The following is a 12,627-nucleotide window of genomic DNA, read 5'->3' as shown; positions in this document are numbered from 1 at the left end:
GTGTAGTCCAGGTAGCTGTGGGAGTCAGTGGGCTTGTAGTAAATATTGGTCGATAACCTATCCCCAGAGATGGAGACGGAGAAGTCGAGGAAGGGAAGGGAAGAGTCAGAGATGGACCATGTGAAGGTGAGGGAAGGGTGGAAATTGGAGGCAAAGTGAATGAAATTGTCAAGTTCGGGGCGAGAGCAGGAAACGGCACCGATACAGTCATCAATGTATCGGAAAAAGAGGTGAGGGAGGGGACCCGAGTAGGACTGGTTCTTTTATTCTTTTGTCCGATCGCAGCCCTGCCTTCGATCTAGTTCCTTTTCTCTCCAGTTTTGAAGAAGGGTCAAACCCGAAACGTCAACTCAAATTTCTCTCCACGGATGTTGCCTGACTTGCTGAGTTTTTCCAGCATTTTCTGTTGTTATAACATATTATTGGGGTTCAACTCATCTATTTCCTTAAGTCCTGAATGCTTGACTGATCTCTCCCTTGGGTTTACTCTTCTCCAGAGTAAACAATTCTAAGCTTCTCAAGCTCTACTTATAGCTTTTCGAGCTCTCCTCCTAGTTCAGATCTTTAACTAAGTATCTGTTTGGTTCCCTCTTTTTGCAACTTTGAATGTCTGTATATCCTTGCTGTAGTACAAGGACCAGAATAGGGCACAGTTCTCCAAGTGTGGCCATGCTATTGCTTTATACATACATATTATCATCTCCTGGAATTTGTATTTTATCCCTTTGGCTATACATCCGAAGGTCTGGTTAGCTTTCCTTCCTACTGCTGCACATTGCACTATTGTGAGCTGTCCAACAATAGGCCCAGATCCCAATCCCTTTCCTGTGTTGCATTCTGTAGCCTAGAGCCATTTTATTTAAATTCCTATTGTTTATTTCCCTTCTCTAGTATGGACCTTACATTTGTCCACATTAAGTGCCATTTGCCACTAATCAGCCCAACCTTCCGAACATTCAGATCCCTTTGTGCTTAGTTTAGTTGCACCCTACTGTTTGATGCTCCCTCTCATCATTCGGTGTTTTCTGCAAACTTTGTTTCTGTCTCCAGTGCCAAATAATTCTTTGCATTATAAATCAATTGCCCCAGGACCAATCCTTGTGGCACCCTGATTGATCCCTTGTCCCTTGCTATGTCAATGCAACTCAAATTCACGATCACCTTTTGTTTTCTCTGGTTTCAATAATTTAAAACCCACCTCAGAAGCTTGCCTCGTATTCTATACTTTGTGCCTTGTGGACTAATCGCTTGTGTGGCATGGTTTCAAGAGCCTTGCTGGAATCTAAATACACCACATCCACAGAATCCATAGTCAACGAACTCCATTATTTACTCGAAGAACTCTAGTAAATTTATTAGGCAAGTCCTTTGTCCCATGACTCCAAACAGATTTCTTCATCGTACAATACCTAATTAACAACAACTTGTATTTATATAGTGCTCTTAACATATGTTGATGGTGTGAAATGAAGTAAGGTGTGAGGAGGCTCTTGTGGAACATAAACACCAGCATAACCTGTTGGGCTAAATGGCCTGTTTCTGTGCAATTCTATGCAACATAAGAAACGTCCTAAGGTGCTTAACTAGGCAGTTTCATTATCCTCTCTTTCAGGAGAACCTTCTCTAATACTTTACCCACATCAGATGTTATCCCAGTGCCTATAGTTTCCTTAATTGTCTCTATGTCCCTTTTTAAAGATTGGTGTTACGTTAGCTATTTTGCAGTCCTTGAGCACTACTCGTATTTCTAATGATTCACTAAAGACAGTGGCAAGGATGTGACTTATTTCACTAGTCAATTTATATTCCTTTGTATGATCCATTTGGGATTGTTGCCTTGTCCTCATTTGACTTTCTCAATTTATCATGAATTGCCTTACTTGAAATTTTTATTACTCTTAGTGCATCCTTTGTCAGCCCTAGAACTTCAGATTACCTGTTGGAAAGATGATCTGCTCCATGAAAACAGAAAAGAAGAATTCATTGAGTATATTATATAAAGACAGTCTATGGCTTTTTAACATATTTTCAGAAAAAATTGTATTGCCATTGCACAATGAATGACCCTAGGATTGTTTTAATATATGTGGCCTTTTATAAAACTTTCTTTTCTCATTAATTACAAAATAGATTTTTTTTAATGGAAGGAGGGGTTAGCTTTTCTGCAAAGTGATTCAAATAAGTTGTTGCAGAAGGTGTGCTGAGTAATACAGTTTGTATTTTAAACTAGGCACGAAAATATTGTGTGTGTAATTTGTGTATGGAATTGCTACAAATTACTTGCGAGACAATTGCAAAGAATAGAAATCAATCAATTTGGAAAGAAGGAACTGAAGTTAGAAACACAGAAACAAATTATATTAAATAAACCAAAAAGAGAAGCAACAGAGGTAGTTGGTGGGTGATAAAGAAAACTTGAAATAGTAAAAGATAGATAAATTAAAGGAAGAGAAAGGATCCATAAACAGAAAAGATTGGAAAAATAGAAATCTACCAAATAAAGGAAAATAAACCAGAAACTTGATCTCATTTACCTATAGTTGCACCCTGTTGTAATGCTACTGGAGCACAAATGTGTGCAGAAAATGAAATAAGGAAATAGAGCTACATAACAACACAAATCTAACTTGCAAAGCTCATTGTTGAATGCTGTATTAAAACCATGAGGAATGTGCTGGGCTATGAAGTTACAGATTGTGGCGGTATACAGTTCTGCTGCTGATACTCCACAGTGCCTCATGGATATCCAGTTTTGGGCTTCTAAATCTGTCCCACTTAGCATGGTAGTAGTGCCATACTACAAGATATAGGTTGTCCTATGGTGGAAATGAGCCTTTGTCATCACAAGGGCAATGCAGTGGTCACTTCTACCAATGCTATTATGGACAGACGTATCTGCGGCAGGTACGTTGGTGAGGACAAGGTCAAGTAGTTTTCGTCCCTGTGTTGGTTCCCTCATTACCTGATAGGCCCAGCTATGTCCTTCAGGGTGTGATGTGATATCACTGTGAAATGCTTCATGTATAGTATACAATCATTTTTTATAAGATTGAACAACTCGCATAAGAATTTTAACCAGTATAATCCCCATATTTATTTGCTGGGAAGAATTTTCTATGAGGATAGTTTTACTGTAATGCTGTTTATTGTCACTAACTTACACATACAAAAAGTGTTTCTTTTCTATTTCAATTTAGGGCTTCTCTGCAGGACTTTTTGCTTTCTACCGTGATGATGAGGGTAAACCTCTAACTATGAGGAAAGCAAATGGTCTTCCACCTTTTAATGAATCGTAAGTTAGATAACATTTTGTGTTTTTAATTTTTGAGAAAACTTGTTTTGTCATCTAGCGTGTAAGTTTTTAAAAATTTAAATAAACCTTGTAGTTGTGATAAATTTACATTTCCTGCTTGTTTAATCTTAATCCAAAATATTTTTGTGATGTTGCAAATTCTAATTTGTATTGGCTACTGGTTATATTTTTTTGAACTATATTACAATTACAGTTTAGTCATTTGTATTGGAATAGACTTGGATTATACCAGTGGAGTAACAAAGTTGCATGCAAGGCAGTGAGGTTGTGGAACGTACGGGGGAACAACAAGCTTAATCATGAGGTCCTTCTTCTTGTAACTCCACGAGTTGTTGTGAGTATCAACAAAAATGTTTTTTTCCCCCCAAAACTTTTATGATGGTCAATGGGGATGCAATAAATATGTGTATATTGACTTTTAAAAAGCATTTGATAAAGTGTCATGTGAGAGACAAAGTGGTAACATGAAAAGAGGAGTGACTGAAGGACTGAAAGCAGAATAAGAGTGAATCAATCTCAGATTGGCAAGCTGTAGCTAGTAGCTAGTGATATTCTGAATTCACCTTTCTTGAGATTGCTTTCATTTCAAGTCAAATAATTTGAACAGGGGCATAGAGGCAATGTGTCAAAATTTGCTGATACCAAATTAGTGAGTGTAGCAAAATGTGAAGACAAATACAAGAGACAACAGGAGAACATTGGTAAATTAGGAGAGTAGGCATACATGGCAAATGCAGTTCAACATACTGTAGATAATTGTGAAGAAGCATATTTTGGAGGAAAAAGCAGAGTATTGGAATATATGCTAAACTTTATAGTTCTTAATTCAATGGAGGGACAAAGATCTAGGGGTACAGATCTGTAAAAGCAAGTTTACAGGTGGAATAGGAGTGTTACATTTTTGGGGTTTCTTTTATTTTTGGTTTGGTTTTCCCTCATTCAGTGTTTTCTTATCGATGCCAGAGAGAGTGTTTTCACTTGCGTGGATATCTAGGTAAATGTAGCATCCCCAGGAAACAAACCAAGTACCCACTTCAGTTTACTTCAGCTACTAGGTTTATCACGTAATCGCTCATAATTCTCCTTGCCTTTGCAAAGCAGCAGAATAGCATTACACTAAACTTTATGTTGGTTTTTAATTGCCAAACAAATTTGTTAAAAAGTGAATAGTTGCTGTAACACAACATATAACTTTGCAGTAGTTAAGCTTAGCTAGTTGCTCATTGTTAGAAAATAATAAATAATTCACAGCTATTGTGCTATACTTTACAATTCATACATCGTACTACTTTTTACTTTTCTCATTGCCTGTGAAGATGTGTGGCTTGATTTCTCTTTCTCTGAAGGCTATAGATGTACTCCCTTATTTGAAAAAGACAGGCTGATGAATACTTCCAAAAAAAGGACTTGAGCCAAGCAAATTAAAAATAACTGAAATTTAAAATTGATGCCAATCAAGCACTTACTTGAATAAATTCCAAAAGATATCTATATTTGAGTGGTTGGGCCCCTCCCCTAAAATCTGTCTACGACAAACTAATTGTTAGCACAATTGTATCAAGTTAAGCTGGGATATTTTTATGAGCACAGCTGAATCTTAAGACAAATGCTTAATTTTTATCATCAAAGGTTTTATAGAGGCATTAAATACAAAATCAATGAGAAGATGATGAATCTGTAGAGACATTTATTAGGCTTCAGCTGGAGTTATTACCTACAATTTTTGACACTATTATTGACTATATTTGAGCCATGTAAAAGATGGAAGTTGAATCACAATAAGGCAGCAGGGACTACATGACGGTCTTTTGAGAGACTTATAAACTAGGACAAATAAAAAGAAAAAAATTGCCGAATAAAAGGAAACAATGCTAGAAATACACAGGAGTCCGTCAGCATTTGTAAAGAGAAAAGATGGGCTAAAGTTTTGTGTCGAGCCTTCATCACAACTTGGCATGGGATGATCAGTGAGGCAGTAGCAGTTAGCTATGCAAAAAGTAAGCAACCACATTTCAAGGCTTAGTTTTATATTGAAGTTACTGTAGTATGAGGGAATTGCCCTTGTTTTTGACATTTTGATGCGATTAGTAAAGTTTGTAATTTCTGTAAATACACTGGCCTAGAAATTCAGTATCGCCACGTTTGGGGCGCTACAGTTGAGCATGCGCTAAATTTAGCGCCTGGTGCAAATTATCGCCACCTTTAGCGAAATTGAGTTGCTTCGCCCCAAGAGGTTCTTGCGCTAAAGCAGGCGCTGCACGACTATCCTAAGGCACTAAGCCGGAGAGGCGAGGCGCTACCAATGAGGGCGGGCGCAGCGCAGGGTCGGCCAGTTAGCGATTGCAGGCAGACACGCTGGCGCCGGTCACCTCTTAAAGGGGGAGGGTTGATTTGGCTTGCAGCCATGCCCTGCACATTGGAGCCCTGATTCTCGGCCTGGACAGACCTGCTGCGACATTGTAACGCCTACGACCATGGAGAGGGCCAGGGAGCGAGCGCAGCGATTCAGTGAGGGAGCCCTGAAGGTTCTGGTTGGCGCAGTGGAGCGCAGGCGGCCTATCCTGTTTCTGGACAGTGGCAGGAGGCCGCTGCCCAACGAATATCGAAAAGCTTGGAGGGAGGTGGCACACAGACTGACCTCCAGCAGCATGGTAACTAGGACCCCAACGCAATGCAGGAAGAAGTTCAACGACCTCACTCGGGTTGTCAGGGTGAGTACCCTTTCCAGTATCCTCTTCATCCCTGCATGTGCACCTCAATTTATGGCCAAAGGGTCCTGAAAGCCCCAATGCCCAGCCCTCATCCAACACCTATGGGCCTCATGAAACTCACATGCACATTCACCACTTTACACACTGTAAGGGCTATTCCACCATGGGAGGCAGTGCAGCCAAGATCAGGGCTTGGCACTGTAAGGGCTATTCCACCATGGGAGGCAGTGCAGCCAAGATCAGGGCTTGACACTGTACTGAGAGCCCGTCCTTTCTCTTGCAGGGCAAGCTGGTGCACAATAGGAGGCAGCAGCAACGGACCGGGGGAGGCCGTCCTGAACTTAAAGATCTCAGCGATCTGGAGCAGCGAGTGGAATGGATTATGGCAGGCCGGATGATTGGCCCCATCGTCACTGGAGATGCCGACCCCGTTCTGGACAGCAATGGTAAGGTCATCACCTTTTTGACCTCTCTCCTTCCACTTGTGCCTCACACCAGCATCCTTTGCCACTATCGAACCAATGCAGTGCATTGCAGCACTCATGCCTCCCTCGCTGCCGCCCTGTCCTCATGCTAAAGCAACTCTTGTACCTCCCTGCTTTCAGATGCTGATTCGCCAGGCGAGGAGGCGGGCCCTCAAGCTGCCACTGTGAGTGATTCTGAAGGCGAGGAGGAGGAAGAGGAGGCCGGACCATCAGTGCCACCCTCAGCCGAGGCAGCCCATGGCCATAATGGGGACACGTCTTCCCTGGAGGGGAGCAGGGGGGGAAGGGTCTGAGGAGGGTGAAGCTCCGGGGCCCAGCAGGCTGCAGCAACGCCCGGGGGGGGGGGGGGAGGGAGGGGGTAGGGAAGCTCGGCGGCCTTCTCCCCGGAGGGAGAGTCTGGCCTCCAGTCCTGCTACAGTGAACGCAGAGGAGGTACGGCTCCTCGCTGAAATGGGCGCCCAGGTGGAGCACAGGCACACTGAGCTCATGGCTGCAGTGGCAAGGATGTCTGACTCCATAGAGTCACTGGCAAGGAGTGTACAGGAATTCAGGGCAGCACAGGCAAGGAGTCTGCAGGACTTCGGTGCAGCACTGCCAAGGAGTCTGCAGGACTTCGGTGCAGCACAGGCGGCTTCCACGCAAGTGCTTAGTCGTGCCATGCAGTTAGTGGCTGGTCTGATGCGGACACAGATTAGAGCCACACGAGCACTGACTGCTGCCACCCTCGCTGAATTGGGCAGGATTCGCCAGGGCCCTCGCCGCGCCGCAGCAGGCCAGCAGTCTGTGCTTCAGCAGATTGCTGCGCATGCTTCAGTGCTGCCCCGTGCGAGTGCCAGTGTGTCGTTCGACCAGGGAGTGCCTGTGCTCTGTCAGCCAACACTGTCACTCCTCCACTGCAGCTGCCACCACCCGTAGGACAGACTGCTGCCGCCCAAGCAGAGTTGGAGCAGTCAGCAGCTGGGCCCTCCAGGCCCAGAGCTGGTCCAGGCCGTCCCCCAAGGGCATCTGCCGACTCAATATCTGACACTCAGCAGCCTCCCCCCAGACTTGCTGCAGCCACTGGAGTCCCATTGTGGAGGAGCTGCAGGGTGGGAAGGGGCCAATCTCGCAAGCGAGGCAGATCACCCTCACAGGCCAAAAAGTAGGAGGTGTGGCAAAATGCTGTGATTTTTTTGTGAAGGCCGAGGATCATGGTCATTTTTGGTTAACTCTTTTGTTCATTGTCTGCAGGTTGTTCGAGCCAGTTACAGGTTTCTCTGTATTTGTTTGTCATGCGGGAAGGGCACAGAGTTTGTTAAATAAATAATTGTCTTTATTCAGATTGTGCATGTTTGCACTTTGAACTATTTGTTGCCTTGACCGGCTCCGGGTTTGCGGACCGGTTCCATTCATGTTCTTTCAATGGCACAAGCCATTCCCTAAGAGGGGGCCTAGAACCGACTTGCAATAAGCCGCTGACGGATGGCCCTTGCACTTTGTGCCTCCCTCCCATCTTGGTGCTCCTCCTCCTCCTCCTCTGGTGGTCCTCCAATGTCTGCTGGCAGTGGCCGAGTCCTGAGGATAGCCAGGTTGTGCAGCATGCAGCACACTACAACGAAATGGGAGACTCAGGCGAGTACTGAAGGGCTCCCCCGGAATGGTCCAGACAGCGGAACCGTTGCTTTAGCACGCCGATTGTGTGCTCAATGATGTCCCTGGTCACTTGGTGGCTGTCATTGTATCGCTCTTCAGCAGGGGTGCTGGGTGCACGGAGCGGGGTCATCAGCCAGGTGCACAAAGGATAGCCCTTGTCCCCGAGAAGCCAGCCTCCCGAGTGAGCCGGGGCTTTGAAAAGGTCTGGCGCAGGATGACGGCGTCGTGGCTGCTGCCTGGAAAGCGGGCATTGACAGCTAGTATCAGCTGCCTGTGGTCACACACCAACTGCACGTTCAACGAATGGAACCCCTTCCGGTTGCGGTAATCTTCGTCATTCTCTAGAGGTGCCCGCAAAGCCACATGCATGCAGTCAGTGGCGCCCTGGACCATGGGGAAGCCCGCTATTCTTGCAAATCCCATTGCGCGCTCCTGCTGCTTGTCCAGGGTCATGGGGTAGGAAATGTACTGACGTCTCCTTTTAAAGAGGGCATTCGTGACTTGGCGGATGCAGCAATGCACCGCGAACTGGGAGACATTGGCAATGTCCCCAGTAGCGGATTGGAAGGAGCCGGTGGCATAGAAGTTGAGAGCCACTGTCACCTTCACTGCCACCGACAGAGATGTCCTGCTCCTCAGCTGAGGCTGCAGATCTGTCTGAAGCAGGTGGCAGAGCTCAGTGACCACCTCCCTTCTGAATCAAAACCTCCGAATACTCTGCTCCTCAGACATGTTGAGGTATTAGAACTGCTGGCGGTATACCCTGCGTGGGTAAGGCCTGTTGGCCCTCCTCCATCTGGCCATGATTGGCACTCTCTCGGCGTCTCTGAGCCCTCTCAATGCAATGGAGAAACCCAATGTTTCCACCCATTGCAGCCCCCATTATGTGTGGCCACTCAAGGCTATGGCACTGAAAAATCAATCCAACTGCAATGCTCTGGGCTGAAGCCAGAAGTACCTGTGCGAGCGCTGAGTCAATGCAGAAAGCTCTCTCCCTTTGTCTCTCTGCAAATCTCTCTGTCACACAGAAGGAGTGGTCCAAAAATGGCTACCACTAAGAAGGCAGGAAGAGCCCCCTTTAAATAGCACTCCACCCAGCCCCACAGCAACTGGGAACCGTTCCACTCAACCAGTCACTGGGAGCGCCAGGCGGAAAGAAGGGGGGCGCCACTGAAGTTCCGGTTCGGGGCACACCAAGGGCGTTGCACCATGAAATGATGTCAGGATCTGCGCGCGCAGCTGAACGGGCGTTGCGGTTTTGCGCTGCCACTAAATGTCCGCTCAATTTCGCGAGAGGCGCAGTTCGCGCCGCGCCCGGGCGCTAGCCGCTTCGCGACCCACTTATCGCCCTCTTAAGGTGCTAGCGGCTGGCGCTAAAAACTGAATTTCTCCCCCACTGTTTTTACTGAGTACTGTCTATTCAACTAATATTCAATACATTTGTCTAGTTGTTTAAAGCCTGAGCCACAGGCTGAGAATTGGAAAATAATGGGGGCTCGGAAAGGAAGCAACTATTCACTTTTTTTTTACTTTTTAATATTTGGCAATTAAAAACCAACATAAAAATTAGTTTAATGCTATGGAACGCCCAAACTTTTCATTTATTGAAAAGCTGTGAAGAATTTAAATTGGTGGAGATCATCTCGGTGAGGCAGTTAAAAGACAAAAGACTGTGAAAATAGTTAAGTGAGACAGTGAAATATAAATAAGAACATAAGAAATAAGAGCAGGAGTAGGCTATTTTACCTCTTGAGCCTGCTGCACCATTAAGAATATCATGGCTAATCTACCTCAACTCCACTTTCCTGCATTATCCCCATATCCCTTCATTCCCTTAATATCCAAAAATCTATCGATCTCTGTCTTGAATATACTCAATGACTGCGTCTCCACTGCCCTCTGGGGTAGAGAATTCCAAAGATTCACCACCCTCTGAGTGAAGAAATTTCTCCTCATCTCAGTCCTAAATGGCTGACTCCTTATTCTGAGACTGTGACCCCTGGTTCTAGAATCCCCAGCCAGGGGAAACATCCTCCCTGCATCTACCCTGTCAAGCACGAAGAATTTTGTATGTTTCAATAAGATCACCTCTCATTCTTCTAAACTCTAGAGAATATAGGCCTAGTCTACTCAATTTCTCCTCATAGGACAATCCCCCCATCCCAGGAACCAGTCTGGTGAACCTTTGTTGCACTCCCTCTATGGCAAGTATACCCTTCCTTGGGTAAGGAGACCAAAACTGTACACAATACTCCAGGAGTGGTCTCACCAGGGCCCTATATAATTGCAGTAAGACGTCTTTACTCTTATACTCAAATCCTCTTGTAATATAGGCCAACATACTATTTGCTTTCCTAATTGCTTGCTGTACCTGCATGTTAACTTTCAGTGATTCGTGTACAAGGACACTCAGGCCCCTCTGAACACCAACATTTCCCAATCTCTCATCATTTAAAAAATACTCTGCTTTTCTATTTTTCCTACCAAAGTGGACAACTTCACATTTCTCCACATTATATTCCATTTGCCATGTTCTTGCCGATTCACTTAGTTTGTCTATATCCCCTTGAAGCCTCTTTGCATCCTCACAACTTACATTCCCACCCACCTTTGTATCATCAGCAAACTTGGATATACTACATTTGGTCCCCTCATCCAAATCATTGACATTGATTATGAATAGCTGAGGCCCAAGCACTGATCCTTGCAGTACCCCACTAGCTACAGCCTGCCAACCCAAAAATGACCTGTTTATTCGTACACTCGGTTTTCTGTCCGTTAACCAATCCTCAATCCATGCTAGTATATTAACCCCAATCCCATGAGCCCTAATTTTGTTTAATAATCTCTTATGTGGCACCTTATCGAATGCCTTCTGAAAATCCAAATACACCACATCTACTGGTTCCCCCTTATCTATTCTGCTAGTTACAACCTCAAAAAACTCCAACAAGCTCGTCAAACACGATTTCCCTTTCATAAATTCATGTTGAGTCTGCCCAATCCAATTATTATTTTCTAAGTGCCCTGTTACCATGTCCTTAATAGATTCTAGCATTTTTCCTACTACTGATGTCAGGCTAACTGGTCTGTAGTTCCCTGTTTTCTCTCTCACTCCTTTCTTAAATAGTGGGGTTACATTTGCTACCTTCCAATCTGCGGGAACCTTTCTAGAATCTATGGAATTTTGGAAAATTACAATCAATGCATCCACTACCTCTATAGCCACTTCTTTCAAAACCCTAGGATGTAGGCCATCAGGTCCTGGGGATTTATCAGCTTTCAGTCCCATTAATTTCTCCAGTACTATTTTTTTACTAATACTAATTTCTTTCAGTTCCTCATTCTCGCTAGACCCTTGGTGCTCTACTATTTCCGGGAAGTTTTTTGCGTCTTCCGTGAAGACAGACGCAAACTATTTGTTTAATTTCTCTGCCACTTCCTTATTTCTCATTATAATTTCTCCTGTCTCAGCCTGTAAGGGACCCACATTTACTTTTCCTAATCCTTTTTACATACCTATAGGTATAGGTTTTAAAGGATATACACAATACACAGGCTTATATAGCCCAAGTGGCAATTACCGGCATTACGCACACCTGGGGCTCTTAAAGGCACATACACCATAATTGCTCTTAAAGGCACATACACCACAATTCCTCCCCTTCTAGCTAACTAGTACATCATATTTTAAGTAATTATTAATTACATGTTATATGCAAAATAATATACATTGCTGTATTAATTAATTATAAGTTAGTCTCTCAGGAGGCTTCCTGACTCGGTCCGGATAACGCCTCGGGGGTGTAGTAGTTTCTGGTGGTGTAGTAGGTTCTTCTGGCAAGGCTGATTCGGCTTGAAGGCCAGTGTCGGGTTCATCGGGCTCCAGTATCACCGGATCGGAGGTAGATATGGGTATCTCTACTTCATCGTTATATGTATAGAGTGGTGGTGTAGGTTGTCCCTTTTCGGATGACTTGATGATTTGGTCAGCATGGCGCCTTATTATGCTGTCTCCGATGTCCACGTTATACATCAGTGGTCCTAATCGTGTGCAGATAGTTCCAGGCTGCCATTTCTCGGTACGGTAGTCCCGGGCCAAAACCGGTTGGCCTATCTGGAAGGCCCTAGTTGGCCTTTCATTCATGCCCTGAAACTGCCGGTTTTCCACGTCCCTTCGGATGTTGGGCTTGACCAAATCCAGCCGGCATCTTAGGTTTCTATTGTAGAACATCATGGCGGGAGTTTGGTTAGTAACCATATGCGTTGCATTCCTATATGCAAATAAGAAGTTATCCACCTTGTGCTGAAGTTTTATGTCTTCATTACCCATGGCCTTGATGGCCTTCTTGAAGGTCTGGACAAACCTTTCAGCCAATCCATTGGTGGCGGGATGGTATGGGGCGGACGTGTAGTGCTTTACCCCATTGTTCTTTAAGAACTTTCTGAATTCTTCGGACACAAATTGCGGTCCATTATCAGAACA

General features: G+C 44.7%; 1 protein-coding gene across 1 annotated transcript in view; it reads left to right on the top strand.

The window, feature by feature from the left end:
* lmln (leishmanolysin-like (metallopeptidase M8 family)) overlaps positions 1 to 12,627 on the top strand; it is a 98,638-nt gene that overhangs the window by 29,072 nt on the left and 56,939 nt on the right. Inside the window, 2 exon segments of the mRNA XM_085986517.1 lie at positions 3,198 to 3,292; positions 3,530 to 3,647. Coding sequence (XP_085842643.1) covers positions 3,198 to 3,292; positions 3,530 to 3,647 — 213 coding nt within the window.

This window comes from Somniosus microcephalus, chromosome 4 (genome assembly GCF_052327205.1).
Source record: "Somniosus microcephalus isolate GS21.2 chromosome 4, FLI_Smic_1.0, whole genome shotgun sequence".
Taxonomy (NCBI): Eukaryota; Metazoa; Chordata; class Chondrichthyes; order Squaliformes; family Somniosidae; genus Somniosus; species Somniosus microcephalus.
The sequence above is the reverse complement of the archived record's forward strand: the minus strand, read 5'-3'. Positions and strand labels throughout refer to the sequence as shown.